The sequence below is a fragment of the Pristiophorus japonicus genome, chromosome 30 (assembly GCF_044704955.1).
Source record: "Pristiophorus japonicus isolate sPriJap1 chromosome 30, sPriJap1.hap1, whole genome shotgun sequence".
Taxonomy (NCBI): Eukaryota; Metazoa; Chordata; class Chondrichthyes; family Pristiophoridae; genus Pristiophorus; species Pristiophorus japonicus.
The window spans coordinates 2,389,003-2,403,566 of record NC_092006.1 but is presented as its reverse complement, the minus strand read 5'-3'; the positions used below and the strand labels follow the sequence as shown (position 1 = coordinate 2,403,566).

General features: G+C 60.4%; 2 protein-coding genes across 3 annotated transcripts in view; one reads left to right on the top strand and one right to left on the bottom strand.

Moving 5' to 3' along the window:
- The window catches only part of LOC139240148 (thrombospondin type-1 domain-containing protein 4-like), a 127,306-nt gene extending 115,583 nt beyond the window's left edge, over positions 1-11,723 (top strand). Inside the window, exons 16-18 of the mRNA XM_070868530.1 lie at positions 179-358; positions 5,957-6,101; positions 7,136-11,723. Coding sequence (XP_070724631.1) covers positions 179-358; positions 5,957-6,101; positions 7,136-7,302 — 492 coding nt within the window. The 3' untranslated portion in view covers positions 7,303-11,723. The remainder of the gene's footprint in view (positions 1-178; positions 359-5,956; positions 6,102-7,135) is intronic.
- Positions 11,724-14,420: 2,697 nt separating this feature from the next.
- Positions 14,421-14,564, bottom strand: part of LOC139240147 (CUGBP Elav-like family member 3-B) — a 74,433-nt gene continuing 74,289 nt past the window's right edge. For both annotated transcript variants that reach the window (XM_070868529.1, XM_070868528.1), the window contains exon 14: positions 14,421-14,564. This exon is cut by the window's right edge and continues 1,656 nt beyond it. The gene's annotated coding sequence lies outside the window, so the exon portion shown is untranslated.

Genomic DNA, 14,564 nt, shown 5'->3' with positions numbered 1-14,564 from the left:
GAGATAGGGAGGGGTGTAGGGGCTGGAGGGGGTTACAGAGATAGGGAGGGGTATAGGGGCTGGAGGGGGTTACAGAGATAGGGAGGGGTGTAGGGGCTGGAGGGGGTTACAGAGATAGGGAGGGGTGTAGGTACTGGAGGAGGTTACAGGGATATTTTAACACTCGCTTCTCTCCTAGTGTCCCGTTCAGTGTGGAAATGGAACCCAGAACCGGGACCTCATCTGCGTCATCAAACTGGGGAGCAACTTCACGGTGACGGTGCCAACAGACTGTGCGCACCTGGATAAACCTCCCTCGGTGCAGCCGTGCAGCGCGGGTCCCTGTGGAGCGCGGTGGTTTACAACGGGCTGGAGCGAGGCGAGTACCAGCGGGCGAGGGAGGGGCAGTACTGAGGGAGTGCCGCACTGTCGGAGGGGCAGTACTGAGGGAGCGCCGCACTGTCGGAGGGGCGGTACTGAGGGAGCGCCGCACTGTCGGAGGGGCAGTACTGAGGGAGCCCTGCACTGTCGGAGGGGCAGTACTGAGGTAGTGCCGCACTGTCGGAGGGGCGGTACTGAGGTAGTGCCGCACTGTCGGAGGGGCAGTACTGAGGGAGCGCTGCACTGTCGGAGGGGCAGTACTGAGGGAGCCCTGCACTGTCGGAGGGGCAGTACTGAGGGAGCCCTGCACTGTCGGAGGGGCAGCACTGAGGGAGCCCTGCACTGTCGGAGGGGCAGTACTGAGGGAGTGCCGCACTGTCGGAGGGGCAGTACTGAGGGAGCCCTGCACTGTCGGAGGGGCAGTACTGAGGGAGCCCTGCACTGTTGGAGGGGCAGTACTGAGGGAGTGCTGCATGGTCTGTTGGATGAGACGTTAAACCGAGGCCCCGTCTATCCTGTCAGGTGGATGTACGAAGAGCAGGAGTAGGCCATTCGGCCCCTCGAGCCTGCACCACCATTCAATATGATCATGGCTGATCCTCTATCCCAACACCATATTCCTGCTTTCTCCCCAGACCCCTGGATGCCTTTTGTGTCTAGAAATCTATCTTTCTCCCTCTTAAATATATTCAGTGACTTGGCCTCCACAGCCTTCTGTGGTCGAGAATTCCACAGGTTCACCTCCCTCGGAGTGAAAACATTTCTCCTCATCTCGCTCCTAGATTCCCTGCCCCGTATCCTGAGACTGTGACCCCTTGTTCTAGACTTCCCAGCCCCGGGGAAACATCCTCCCCGCATCCAGTCTGTCCAACCCCGTCAGAATTTTATACCTTTCAATGAGATCCCCTCTCATTCTTCAAAACTCCGGTGAATACAGGCCCAGTCGATCCAGTCTCTCCTCATACGACAGTCCTGCCATCCCAGGAATCAGTCTGGTGAACCTTCGCTGCACTCCCTCTCTGGCAAGTATATCCTTCCTTAGGTCAGAAAAGGGATGAGTTCACAGGTGTTTCAGTGAAGGACCTGATGGTCCGGATCCCGAACTCCATCCTGAAGGGTGGAAGATGCCTGTGGGTGGATTGTTTTAACGTGGGGTGACCGTTGCACACCAGCCACCACACGGGGCTTGACAGAGCGAGGTCTTGGTCCAGGGGCAAGGGTTAACCAGGACGACTGGAGACCAGCTCTGCTGCACGGACCCAGTGCGCCCACATATCGCACAGTGTGGGCTGGGCCCTCGTCTCCCCTGGGCCCCGATCACGTCCTTCTACAATCTCTCGCCCCTCCCTCGCCCCACTCTCGCCCCTCTCTCGCCCCTCCCTTGCCCCACTCTCGCCCCTCCCTCGCCCCTCCCTCTGCCCACTCTCGCCCCTCTCCGCCCCTCCCTTGCCCCACTCTCGCCCCTCCCTCGCCCCACTCTCGCCCCACTCTCGCCCCTCTCTCGCCCCTCCCTCGCCGCTCCCCTCGCCCCTCCCTTGCCCCCACTCTCGCCCCTCCCTCGCCCCACTCTCGCCCCACTCTCGCCCCTCTCTCGCCCCTCCCTCGCCCCACTCTCGCCCCACTCTCGCCCCTCCCTTGCCCCACTCTCGCCCCCTCCCTCGCCCCACTCTCGCCCCTCCCTCGCCCCACTCTCGCCCCTCTCTCGCCCCTCTCTCGCCCCTCCCTCGCCCCACTCTCGCCCCTCCCTCGCCCCACTCTCGCCCCTCTCTCGCCCCTCTCTCGCCCCTCCATCGCCCCTCTCTCGCCCCTCCCTCGCCCCACTCTCGCCCCTCCCTCGCCCCTCTCTCGCCCCTCTCTCGCCCTCCCTCGCCCCACTCTCACCCCTCCCTCGCCCCTCCCTCGCCCCTCCTCGCCCTTCCCTCGCCCCACTCTCGCCCCACTCTCGCCCACTCTCGCCCCTCCCTCGCCCCTCCCTCGCCCCTCTCTCGCCCCACCCTCGCCCCTCCCTCGCCCCTCCCTCGCCCACTCTCGCCCCTCCCTCGCCCCTCCCTCGCCCCACTCTCGCCCCCTCCTTCGCCCCTCCCTCGCCCCACTCTCGCCCCTCCCTCGCCCCTCTCGCCCACTCTCGCCCCCGCCCCTCTCTCGCCCCCTCCCTCGCCCACCTCTCGCCCCACTCTCGCCCCTCCCTCGCCCCACTCTCGCCCCTCCCTCGCCCCTCCCTCGCCCCTCCCTCGCCCCACTCTCGCCCTCCCTCGCCCACTCTCGCCCACTCTCGCCCCTCCCTCGCCCCTCCCTCGCCCCTCCCTCGCCCCACTCTCGCCCCTCTCTCGCCCCACTCTCGCCCACTCTCGCCCCTCCCTCGCCCCACCTCGCCCTCCCTCGCCCCACTCTCGCCCCTCCCTCGCCCCACTCTCGCCCCTCCCTCGCCCCTCCCTCGCCCCCACTCTCGCCCACTCTCGCCCACTCTCGCCCCTCCCTCGCCCCTCTCTCGCCCCCTCTCTCGCCCACTCTCGCCCCTCCCTCGCCCTCCCTTGCCCACTCTCGCCCACTCTCGCCCACTCTCCCCTCCCTCGCCCCCCCCTCGCCCCTCCCTCGCCCCTCCCTCGCACCTCCCTGGCCCACTCTCGCCCCACTCTCGCCCCTCCCTCGCCCCACTCTCGCCCCACTCTCGCCCCTCCCTCGCCCCACTCTCGCCCCACTCTCGCCCCTCCCTCGCCCCTCCCTCGCCCCACTCTCGCCCCTCCCTCGCCCCACTCTCGCCCCTTCCTCGCCCCACTCTCGCCCCTCCCTCGCCCCTCCCTCGCCCCTCCCTCGCCCCTCCCTCGCCCCTCCCTCGCCCCTCCCTCGCCCCACTCTCGCCCCTCTCTCGCCCCTCCCTCGCCCCTCTCTGCCCCTCTCTGCCCCTCTCTGCCCCACTCTCGCCCCACTCTCGCCCCACTCTCGCCCCACTCTCGCCCCACTCTCGCCCCTCCCTCGCCCTCCCTTGCCCACTCTCGCCCACTCTCGCCCCTCCCTCGCCCCTCCCTCGCCCCTCTCTCGCCCCACTCTCGCCCCTCCCTCGCCCTCCCTTGCCCACTCTCGCCCACTCTCGCCCTCCCTCGCCCCTCCCTCGCCCCTCCCTCGCCCCTCCCTCGCCCCTCCCTGCACCTCCCTGGCCCACTCTCGCCCCACTCTCGCCCCTCCCTCGCCCCACTCTCGCCCCACTCTCGCCCCACTCTCGCCCCACTCTCGCCCCTCCCTCGCCCCTCCCTCGCCCCACTCTCGCCCCACTCTCGCCCCTCCCTCGCCCCTCCCTCGCCCCACTCTCGCCCCTCCCTCGCCCCACTCTCGCCCCTTCCCTCGCCCCACTCTCGCCCCTTCCCTCGCCCCTCCTCGCCCTCCCTCGCCCCACTCTCGCCCCTCTCTCGCCCCTCCCTCGCCCCTCTCTGCCCCACTCTCGCCCCACTCTCGCCCCACTCTCGCCCCACTCTCGCCCCACTCTCGCCCCTCCCTCGCCCCTCCCTCGCCCCCTCTGCCCCTCCCTCGCCCCTCCCTCGCCCCACTCTCGCCCTCTCTCGCCCCTCTCTCGCCCCACTCTCGCCCCTCCCTCGCCCCACTCTCGCCCCACTCTCGCCCACTCTCGCCCCCCTCGCCCCTCCCTCGCCCCTCCCTCGCCCCACTCTCGCCCCACTCTCGCCCCACTCTCGCCTCTCGCCCCACTCTCGCCTACTCTCGCCCCACTCTCGCCCCTCCCTCGCCCCTCCCTCGCCCCACTCTCGCCCCACTCTCGCCCCTCCTTCGCCCCACTCTCGCCCCTCCCTCGCCCCTCCCTCGCCCCACTCTCGCCTCTCTCTCGCCCCACTCTCGCCCCACTCTCGCCCTCTCTGGCCCACTCTCGCCCCACTCTCGCCCCTCCCTGGCCCACTCTCGCCCCTCCCTCGCCCCTCTCTCGCCCCACTCTCGCCCCTCCCTCGCCGCTCCCTCGCCGCTCCCTCGCCCCTCTCTCGCCCCTCCCTCGCCCACTCTCGCCCCACTCTCGCCCCACTCTCGCCCCACTCTCGCCGCTCCCTCGCCGCTCCCTCGCCCCTCTCTCGCCCCTCCCTCGCCCCACTCTCGCCCCACTCTCGCCCCTCCATCGCCGCTCCCTCGCCCTCTCTCGGCCCACTCTCGCCCCACTCTCGCCCCTCCCTCGCCCCTCTCTGGCCCACTCTCGCCCCTCTCTCGCCCCTCCCTCGCCCCACTCTCGCCCCTCCCTCGCCCCTCCCTCGCCCCACTCTCGCCCCCTCCCTCGCCCCACTCTCGCCCCTCCCTCGCCGCTCCCTCGCCCCACTCTCGCCCCACTCTCGCCCCTCCCTCGCCGCTCCTGCTGTACCGCACCCCTAGTAAAACAGTACACTGTGGTGTAATACAGTTCAAAAGTACAGCCCCGGCTTGTCCAACGAGCCCCTGCCATGAACAAGATTTAACCCTCAAACAAACATCACTTTAAAAAAAAAAAAATTATATTTGGGATCTCTCGGAGAGACGGGACGTTGCCGCGTGTAGGTGCGGGACAGTGCCGCGTGTAGGTGCGGGACGGTGCCGCGTGTAGGTGCGGGAGGGTGCCGCGTGTAGGTGCGGGAGGGTGCCGCGTGTAGGTGCGGGAGGGTGCCGCGTGTAGGTGCGGGAGGGTGCCGCGTGTAGGTGCGGGAGGGTGCCGCGTGTAGGTGCGGGAGGGTGCCGCGTGTAGGTGCGGGAGGGTGCAGCGTGTAGGTACGGGACGGTGCCGCGTGTAGGTACGGGACGGTGCCGCGTGTAGGTACGGGACGGTGCCGCGTGTAGGTACGGGACGGTGCCGCGTGTAGGTACGGGACGGTGCCGCGTGTAGGTACGGGACGGTGCCGCGTGTAGGTGCGTGTAGGTGCGGGACGGTGCTGCGGGACGGTGCCGCGTGTAGGTGCGGGACGGTGCCGCGTGTAGGTGCGGGACGGTGCCGCGTGTAGGTGCGGGAGGGTGCCGCGTGTAGGTGCGGGAGGGTGCGGCGTGTAGGGGCGGGACGGTGCGGCGTGTAGGGGCGGGACGGTGCGGCGTGTAGGGGCGGGACGGTGCGGCGTGTAGGCGCGGGAGGGTGCGGCGTGTAGGCGCGGGAGGGTGCGGCGTGTAGGGGCGGGAGGGTGCGGCGTGTAGGGGCGGGAGGGTGCGGCGTGTAGGGGCGGGAGGGTGCGGCGTGTAGGGGCGGGAGGGTGCGGCGTGTAGGGGCGGGAGGGTGCGGCGTGTAGGGGCGGGACGGTGCGGCGTGTAGGGGCGGGACGGTGCGGCGTGTAGGGGCGGGACGGTGCGGCGTGTAGGGGCGGGACGGTGCGGCGTGTAGGGGCGGGACGGTGCGGCGTGTAGGGGCGGGGCGGTGCGGCGTGTAGGGACGGCACGGTGCGGCGTGTAGGTACGGGAGGGTGCCGCGTGTAGGGGGTGGGATGAGTTTGTGTGTGTGTGTATAGAGATGGCCGTGCTGCTGTTGGGAGCATGGCCGATGGTGGGTTCTGTGGGGGGGATTGAGGCCGGTCGCTCGCGGTGGGTGGGTTATCGGCGGAACAGTGCGAAACGTGTTTACTGACGGCGCTGACCTTGTGTCCAATGGCAGTGCTCGAAGTCCTGCATGGGCGGGCTGCAGGCGCGAGAGGTGCGCTGCCTGGACAACGTGGGATTTCCCAGCAACCTCTGTGACGCCGCGGCCAGACCCGATGACCAGCGGATGTGTCACACCCACCCCTGTATCCCCGAGCTCGGTGAGTGAACCCGCGGGTGAGGGCCGGTGCCTTGACCCCTGTCACAATCTGCTCCCTTTCAATAACATCGCCCCCTCGTTCGTCTCGACTCCAGTGAGCGCAGGCCCAACCTGCTCAACCGTTCCTGCAAAGGCAACCCCTTTCCATCTCCGCAATCACCCTCGTGTACTTTCTCTGATCATGGCTGATCTTCTGCCTCAACTGTGTCTTCCCGCAGTCTCCCCACAACCCTCGATTCACAGAATAAGAGATTTAAGAACATAAGAAATAGGAGCAGGAGTCGGCCATTCGGCCCCTCGAGCCTGCTCCACCATTTAATACGACCATGGCTGATCCGATCATGGACTCAGCTCCACTTCCCCGCCCCGTTATCAGTTAAGAAACTGTCTATCTCTGTTTTAAATGTATTCAATGACCCGGCTTCCACAGCTCTCTGAGGCAGAGAATTCCACAGATTTACAACCCTCTGAGAGAAGAAATTCCTCCTCATCTCAGTTTTAAATGGACGGCCCCCTTATTCTGAGACCATGCCCCCTAGCTCTAGTCTCCCCCATCAGTGGGAACATCCTCTCTGCATCCACCTTGTCGAGCCCCCCTCACAATCTGATACGTTTCGATTTACAGCGCGGGAGGTGGCCATTCCGGCCCATCGTGTCCGGGCCGGCCGACCAGGAGCCACCCGGCCTAATCCCACTTTCCCGCTCTGGGTCCGTAGCCCTGTGGGTTACGGCACTTCGAGCTGCACATCCCAAATGTGGTGAGGGTCTCTGCCTCTACCACCCTTTCAGGCAGCGAGCTCCCCCCCCCAGACCCCCACCACCCTCTGGGTGAAGACATTTCCCCTCAAATCCCCTCTAAACGCCCCCCCCCAATTACTTTCAATCTCTGCCCCCTGGTTGTTGCCCCCCCCCCCCCCCCCCCTGCCCAGGGAAACCGTCCCGTCCCGTCCACTATCTCTCGGAGAGTTGACTTGCGGTTCCGGGGCCGCTCGGCTAATGTGGACCTTTTCTTTTCTTTTGACGAATTAAATTCAGACGAAAACTGCAAGGACAAGTACTACAACTGCCCGGTGGTGGTCCAGGCCCGCCTCTGCGTCTACTCTTACTACAAGATGGTTTGCTGCGCGTCCTGCACCCACGCCGAGCGAAAGACCAATGACCTGCGCCGTCATGACACCTCGGGGTGGCGAGGAGCGGCCTGAGGATATGCAACCTCTCCCGCGGTCTCAGCAGGTCTTTATTTAAGCCAGATTTGTCCGTTGGTACTCCCCCCCCTCTCCCCGGTCGCCCCCCCCTCCCCCCGGCTCCTCTCCGCGGTTGCCAGGGTAACGGCTAGGCCGCAAAGCCTGCTGGGCGCCACGCACGAAAGCCACAGCTAATTTGTAACAGACGCAAAACTCTTAGTTTCCCCTCTAAAGCCACGGGCCTGGGTCAGGGTTACGCTGAAAATGTATTTATTTATTTATTATATGAAATGGCTGCGGTTCAGTCTCCAGTTCACCCCCCTCCCACCCCCTCCCCGAGCTGTTTCTAATCTCCGACCACCTCCTGTGGCCCATCTAAACCCCCACTCGCACTCCCCCAACACGGCCAAAGGTTTATCATTGGGGGGGGGGATCCAACCTGTCTCCGTCAACATCTTGACTCTAGAACCTGACCTCGCACTCCCCTCCGACCCCTCGCACTCCCCTCCGACCCCTCGCACTCCCCTCCGACCCCTCGCACTCCCCTCCGACCCCTCGCACTCCCCTCCGACCCCTCGCACTCCCCTCCGACCCCTCGCACTCCCCTCCGACCCCTCGCACTCCCCTCCGACCCCTCGACCTCTTCCCCCCTCCGACCCCTCGACCTCTTTCCCCCCCCCCTCCGACCCCTTCCCCCTCCGACCCCTCGACCTCTCCCCCCTCCCCCTCAACCTCTCGCTCTAGAAACCCCTGCCCTCAACCTCTCGTCCTCCTCGACTTCCTCACCTCTCGCCCTCTCCCTCCTCGACCTCTCGCCCTCGCCCTCGACCTCGAGCTCCTCGCCCTCTCCCTCCTTAACCTCTCGCCCTCCTCGAACTTCCCTGTCTCGCTCTAACTGTGAGCAATGCTCCGAGTATCTCTCCTCCCGTCTCTCCTGTGCTGCCAATCCCACAGCTCGCGAGCTCGCCTCGCTGTGTTAGAATCGGACTCATCGCTCCGTCTCCAACTCTGAACTCACTCTTTTCCGGGCTCGCTAACCCATGGAGCTCCTCCTGCCCCTCAGTCAACAGCCACAAATCCCTGGCTTGCGTCATCTTCCCTCCCAATCTTCCCCGCCAACCCTCCAACTCCCAATTCCTGCATTACAACAGCGACTACACTTCAAAAAAAGTACTTTATTGGCTGGAAAGCGCTTTGTGAAATGTGCTGTGGAAATGTAAGGTCTTTCTTTGCTTCTGCTTCTGGCTCTGTGACTGAAGTTTCAAACTAAAAACCTGTGTTTCTGGCCTTGACCAACATTAACCTGTAACACTCGGTGTGTCTCTGCTCCCTGGGTTATATCTGCTGGCCACTGCCCCTCTCCGCCCCCCCCCCCACCTCACAATCCCACTATTCTCCAGCACGGGTGGGATTCGGGATTTATGTAGCACCGGTATACGGAGTTAGGTCGCAGATCAGCCGTGATCTCATTGAATGGCGGAGCAGGCTCGAGGGGCCGAATGGCTGACTCCTGCTCCTATGTTGCACCTGCCCTATGTTACAGCACATCAGCTCCCCTCAATTTTCCCCCCTCGAGTATTTATCCGATTCCCGGTTTGAAAGTCACTATTGAATCTGCTCCCACCGCCCTTTCAGGCAGCGCGTTCCCGATCACAACAACTCGCTGCGTAAACACATTCTCCCCCTCTCCCCCTCTGGTTCCATCGCCGATTATCGTCAATCTGTGTCCCTCTGGTTCCATCGCCGATTATCGTCAATCTGTGTCCCTCTGGTTCCATCGCCGATTATCGTCAATCTGTGTCCCTCTGGTTCCATCGCCGATTATCGTCAATCTGTGTCCCTCTGGTTCCATCGCCGATTATCGTCAATCTGTGTCCCTCTGGTTCCATCGCCGATTATCGTCAATCTGTGTCCCTCTGGTTACCCACCCTCCTGTCCCTGGGAACAGTTTCTCCTTATTTACTCCTCAAAACCCCTCGTGATTGTGAACCCCTCGATCAAATCTCCCCTTAACCTTCTCTGATCCAAGGAGAATAACCTCAGCTTCTCCAGTCTCTCCCCATCACTGAAGCCCCTCATCCCGTGAACCCTTCCCATCGATCTGTGCACCATCTCAGACGATCTGATCACCCCTTGCCCGAGCAGTTGTTCTTCATGCGTGAGCCCAGTGAGTGAGCAGCAGACTTTTTGGCCATCACAAGTGATCTTGATCCAGTCCTTGCTCAAAATTCACAGACATATTTTCTAGTAGAGCTGGCTGATAGCAACCAGGAGCGGAAAGGCTGCCTGATTCAATCCGCCACTCCCCCCACACACCTGCCAGCCCCACACAGCGACACTGTAAGCCGCCTCACCCACCCTGCCCCATTGCCAAAGTGCTGCACCCTCTCGGGGCCTGGCGAGTTAGCGGGAGAGCGTTGTGCTTTGCGATGGGCAGTCGCCGACTGCGGAGGGCGGCAGAGAGAGAAATTCTCCAGCGTTTGGTGATGGGAGTTTGTCCCGTTCCGGACCATCGATTCTTCGCACCTTTCACTACCTTTTGAAATCGGCAACAAAGCATCTAAAAAAAATATTGAGCGTAAAAATGTGCGTCCGATCCTGACTGAACTCCCGCCATTAGTGACATTCAATCTCCACGTCGCTGGCAAGGCCAGTATTTATTGCCCATCCCTAACTGCCCTTGAGAAAGTGGGCAGTTCAGTGTGTGGTGAAGGTGCTCCCACAGTGCATTAGTGGTTGGATGTAATCGAGTGTCTTGCTTAAGGCCACTTCAGAGGGGGTAGCTAAGATTCAGACTGGGTGTGATCCTGTCTAACCCGTGCTGTACCTGCCCTGGAAGTGTTTGATGGGACAGTGTAGAGGGAGCTTTACTCTGTATCTAACCCCATGCTGTACCTGCCCTGGGAGTGTTTGATGGGACAGTGTAGAGGGAGCTTTACTCTGTATCTAACCCCCTGCTGTACCTGCCCTGGAAGTGTTTGATGGGACAGTGTAGAGGGAGCTTTACTCTGTATCTAACCCCATGCTGTACATGCCCTGGGAGTGTTTGATGGGACAGTGTAGAGGGAGCTTTACTCTGTATCTAACCCGTGCTGTACCTGCCCTGGGAGTGTTTGATGGGACAGTGTAGAGGGAGCTTTACTCTGTATCTAAACCCGTGCTGTACCTGCCCTGGGAGTGTTTGATGGGCCAGTGTAGAGGGAGCTTTACTCTGTATCTAAACCCGTGCTGTACCTGCCCTGGAAGTGTTTGATGGGACAGTGTAGAGGAAGTTTACTCTGTATCTAAACCCGTGCTGTACCTGCCCTGGAAGTGTTTGATGGGACAGTGTAGAGGAAGTTTACTCTGTATCTAAACCCGTGCTGTACCTGCCCTGGGAGTGTTTGATGGGACAGTGTAGAGGGAGCTTTACTCTGCATCTAACCCCGTGCTGTACCTGCCCTGGGAGTGTTTGATGGGGACAGTGTAGAGGGAGTTTACTCTGTATCTAACCCCCTGTACCTGCCCTGGGAGTGTTTGATGGGACAGTGTAGAGGGAGCTTTACTCTGCATCTAACCCCGTGCTGTACCTGCCCTGGGAGTGTTTGATGGGGACAGTGTAGAGGGAGTTTACTCTGTATCTAACCCCCTGTACCTGCCCTGGGAGTGTTTGATGGGACAGTGTAGAGGGAGCTTTACTCTGTATCTAACCCCCTGTACCTGCCCTGGGAGTGTTTGATGGGACAGTGTAGAGGGAGCTTTACTCTGCATCTAACCCCGTGCTGTACCTGCCCTAGGAGTGTTGGATGGGACAGAAAAGTGGTAAAATGTTGCAAGCACTCTTATTAATCCAGCTTGTTCCCACACAGTAAACAAGCGCCGTGTTAATCTGACGTTAGTACAACTCCCACCCATAAGAGATGCAAGTATTTAGTTATAAGGGAAGATTATCGAATGTGAGATCTGATAGCTGCTTCACATCCGGTGCTGTGTGGAGCCTGTGTTGCCATGGGCAGAGGGACAATATTCCTTGTGCCGATACAGTGACCCTGGGGTGTGGGGAGGGGTTTGCGAGTAACCCGTCTTCGGGAAAGGATACAAAGTTGACAAGTTACAACGTGGATAATGAGCATTTTTGTACAAAATGTAAGGACACTATTAACTGTGTATCTAATCGGCTCCTGGCAGTAATCACTTCAGCCCTGGCTCCTGCCCACCGTGTTTCCCCGCGCGAGCTTTAAGCCTGGCGAGTGGGGCAGATATTGTAAAGTTTCCTCCTGTTGGCCCCCTCGGTAAGAGCCAGACCCTGCAAATATTATCAGACCTGATATTATTATTATTATTATTTCCCTCTGGTATAATTTATTTTTTACAAGAAGGAAGAGCTGGCCAAGGAATTTTAAAGATTATATATTTTACACACCAGTCTTGTTTTATTGAAATAAATTCGATTGAAATAACGCTTGCCGAGTGTCGGGTGATTAATTTTGTTCATGTATATGTTATATATGCAGACTATAAATATACTCTCTGTGTAGTCACTGTACAGTTGCATAAGATGGAGACTTGTTACCTGATGTACTGTCAATAACGTTTACACTGTGTATATACTATGCTGGCACCACTAGAGGGTGCAACTGGTGGAGACCGGGGTTTCCTGCTCCTGTAGCAGAGGCTGTCCACCAGAGGGCACTGCGGTGGGAGACCTGAGGGTCACCTGCATAGGTGTGCAGTATAAAAGGCTGCCCACTATGTGTGTGCCTCACTCTGGAGTTACGAATAAAGGACCAAGGTCACTACAGTTTGAGTACAACACATTGCCTCATGGAGTCATTCGTAAGTGTATTACAGACATAACAGCAAGTATAAATTGGCATAAATAAAAAGAGCGCGGACCCTTGGATGAAGGTCATCCATCATCATCGGTAGTCCCTCGGAATCGAGGAAGACTTGCTTCCACTCTTACAGTGAGTCCTTTGGTGGCTGAACAGTCCAATACGAGAGCCACAGACCCTGTCACAGGTGGGACAGACATTCGTCGGGTGAAGGGGAGGGTGGGACTGGTTTGCCGCACGCTCCTTCCGCTGCCTGCGCCTGACCTCTTCACGCTCGCGCGTTGAGACTCGAGGTGCTCAGCGCCCTCCCGGATGCACTTCCTCCACTTAGGGCGGACTGGTCTTTGGGTCAGGGACTCCCAGGTGTCGGTGGGGATGTTGCACTTTATCAGGGAGGCTTTGAGGGTGGTCCCTTGTAACGTTTCCTCTGCCCACCTTTGGCTCGTTTGCCCGTGAAGGAGTTCCGAGTAGAGCGCTCGCTTTGGGAGTCTCGTGTCTGGGGGGCATGCGGACAATGTGGCCCTGCCCAGCGGAGCTGGTCGAGTGTGGTCAGTGCTTCGATGCTGGGGATGTTGGGCCTGGTCGAGGACGCTAACGTTGGTGCGTCTGTCCTCCCGGGGGATTTGCAGGATCTTGCGGAGACATCGTGGGTGGTATTTCTCCAGCGACTTGAGGTGTCTACTGTACATGGTCCATGTCTCTGAGCCATACAGGAAGACGGGTATCACTACACAGGCATTGTCCGCGTACTGCAGTTCAACGGCAGAGGTTGGGGTGATCTTGGACCTGGCCTGGAGGTGGCGAAGGCTGAACAACTTCCCACTGGTTCTGTAGTTTAATTCCACTCCAGCGGGGAGCTTGTAGACTGTGAGGTGGCAGCGAGGAAGATTGAGAAGAGGGTTGGAGCGATGATGCAGCCCTGTTTGACCCCAGTCCGGACGTGGTTTGGGTCTGTGATGGAACCGCTGGCCCATTGGCAATTGCCCCCGCTCTCGCTGGGATGGGGGGGCGGGGGGGCTAAGGCTCCTCTGGCCCCACCCCGGTGACTCACAGGGGGAAATCCCAGACATTGAGGCTTATGCTCGTCTACTGTTAGATGTCTTGCAGCCTTCTGCAGTCGAATACCCTGACTGTGCTCGCACGAGGAGAGCGGACCCTTGGGTGCAGGTACCTGGGAACCCGTTTCCCCCCCAGCATGAGTCGGCTCCCCTGGAGAGGGGGTGCGGGGGGAATACTGGAGATGGAGTGTACACACACAACCACAAGTTTAAACAATCACCCAGTTTAGGTTTATGGAAATTCTTTATTGAACAGAATTAAAGCAGCATTTTTTTTTTTGTCTTTTTGTCGACATTAAATAAAAGAGAATAAATTAAAAATAAATTAACACCTTCAATCAGAACCGGATTCCAATTTTTTTTTTTCACTAAAATTTCCTAAAGGCGGTCCCATATTCCGTTTTGGGAACGCCCAGAGGGAGAGAGCGGGGTGCTGTATAACGCGGGAGCGAGGCGCGCCCCCTCCGACCGCCATTTTAACGCAAGGCGTGTAGACAACGGGCGCAGTGAGCGTTAAATACCGCCCCTTTGCTCGCGGCTCCGGGCTCCGGAAAAGTGGGACCGCAGAACTTCTGAGATTGAACGATTCGGGGCGGAATTAATTCGGACCTTCTGATTATTATGTACAGTAAATATTTCATAGGTTAGAGGGCGATTGCCTCAATGCCAGGCCGTTTGCTGGTGGATGCTTCGTGTCCTTTGGTCGCTGGTAAGTTGGGGCCTCGAGAAATGACGTGGGGGAGAGGGGAGGACACTCAGACAGAGTGTTGTGTGTGTGGGGGGGGGGGGGGGGCGAGAATCTTGTCACCTTTCACCTCTTAGCCCTCCTCACCCGGCTCGAAAGGAGCATTAAGCTTATGGAGGGAGGGAGAGGGGGTTTCTAGTGATCAGTATTGTGTGTGTGTCCTGATCGACATCGATTATATAATCCCAATTTTTACAACAACTGATAATGGCCTGCGGGGGAGGGGAGGGAAGGGGAGGGGGCGGGGGAGAGGTTAGGAAACTGGCAGTAAGCGCCCGTCTATCAGGTTCCCCCCCCCCGTTTGTTTCTTGCCCACGTCCCCCAAAAGGGGGAGGGGACGGAGAGGTTACATCAGAAATAGGAGCAGGAGTCGGCCATTCGGCCCCTTGAGCCTGCTCCGCCATTCAATGAGATCGCGGCCGATCCGATCCTGGCCTCAACTCCACTTCCCCGCCCGCTCCCCGTAACCCTCGATGGACCCCCCCCCCCCCCTTTAACCTGGGATAAATTATGACAACGGTGCGTGTTTTACGTTGTGTCGGGATTTGCGGTTCCTATTGGCAGGACGTCAGTGAGCAGGCTGCACTGCAGACACCCCTGCGCTCCACATTTTTTTAAATTCTTGGGCGTCGCTGGCAAGGCCGGCATCCGAACCCTCGGCAC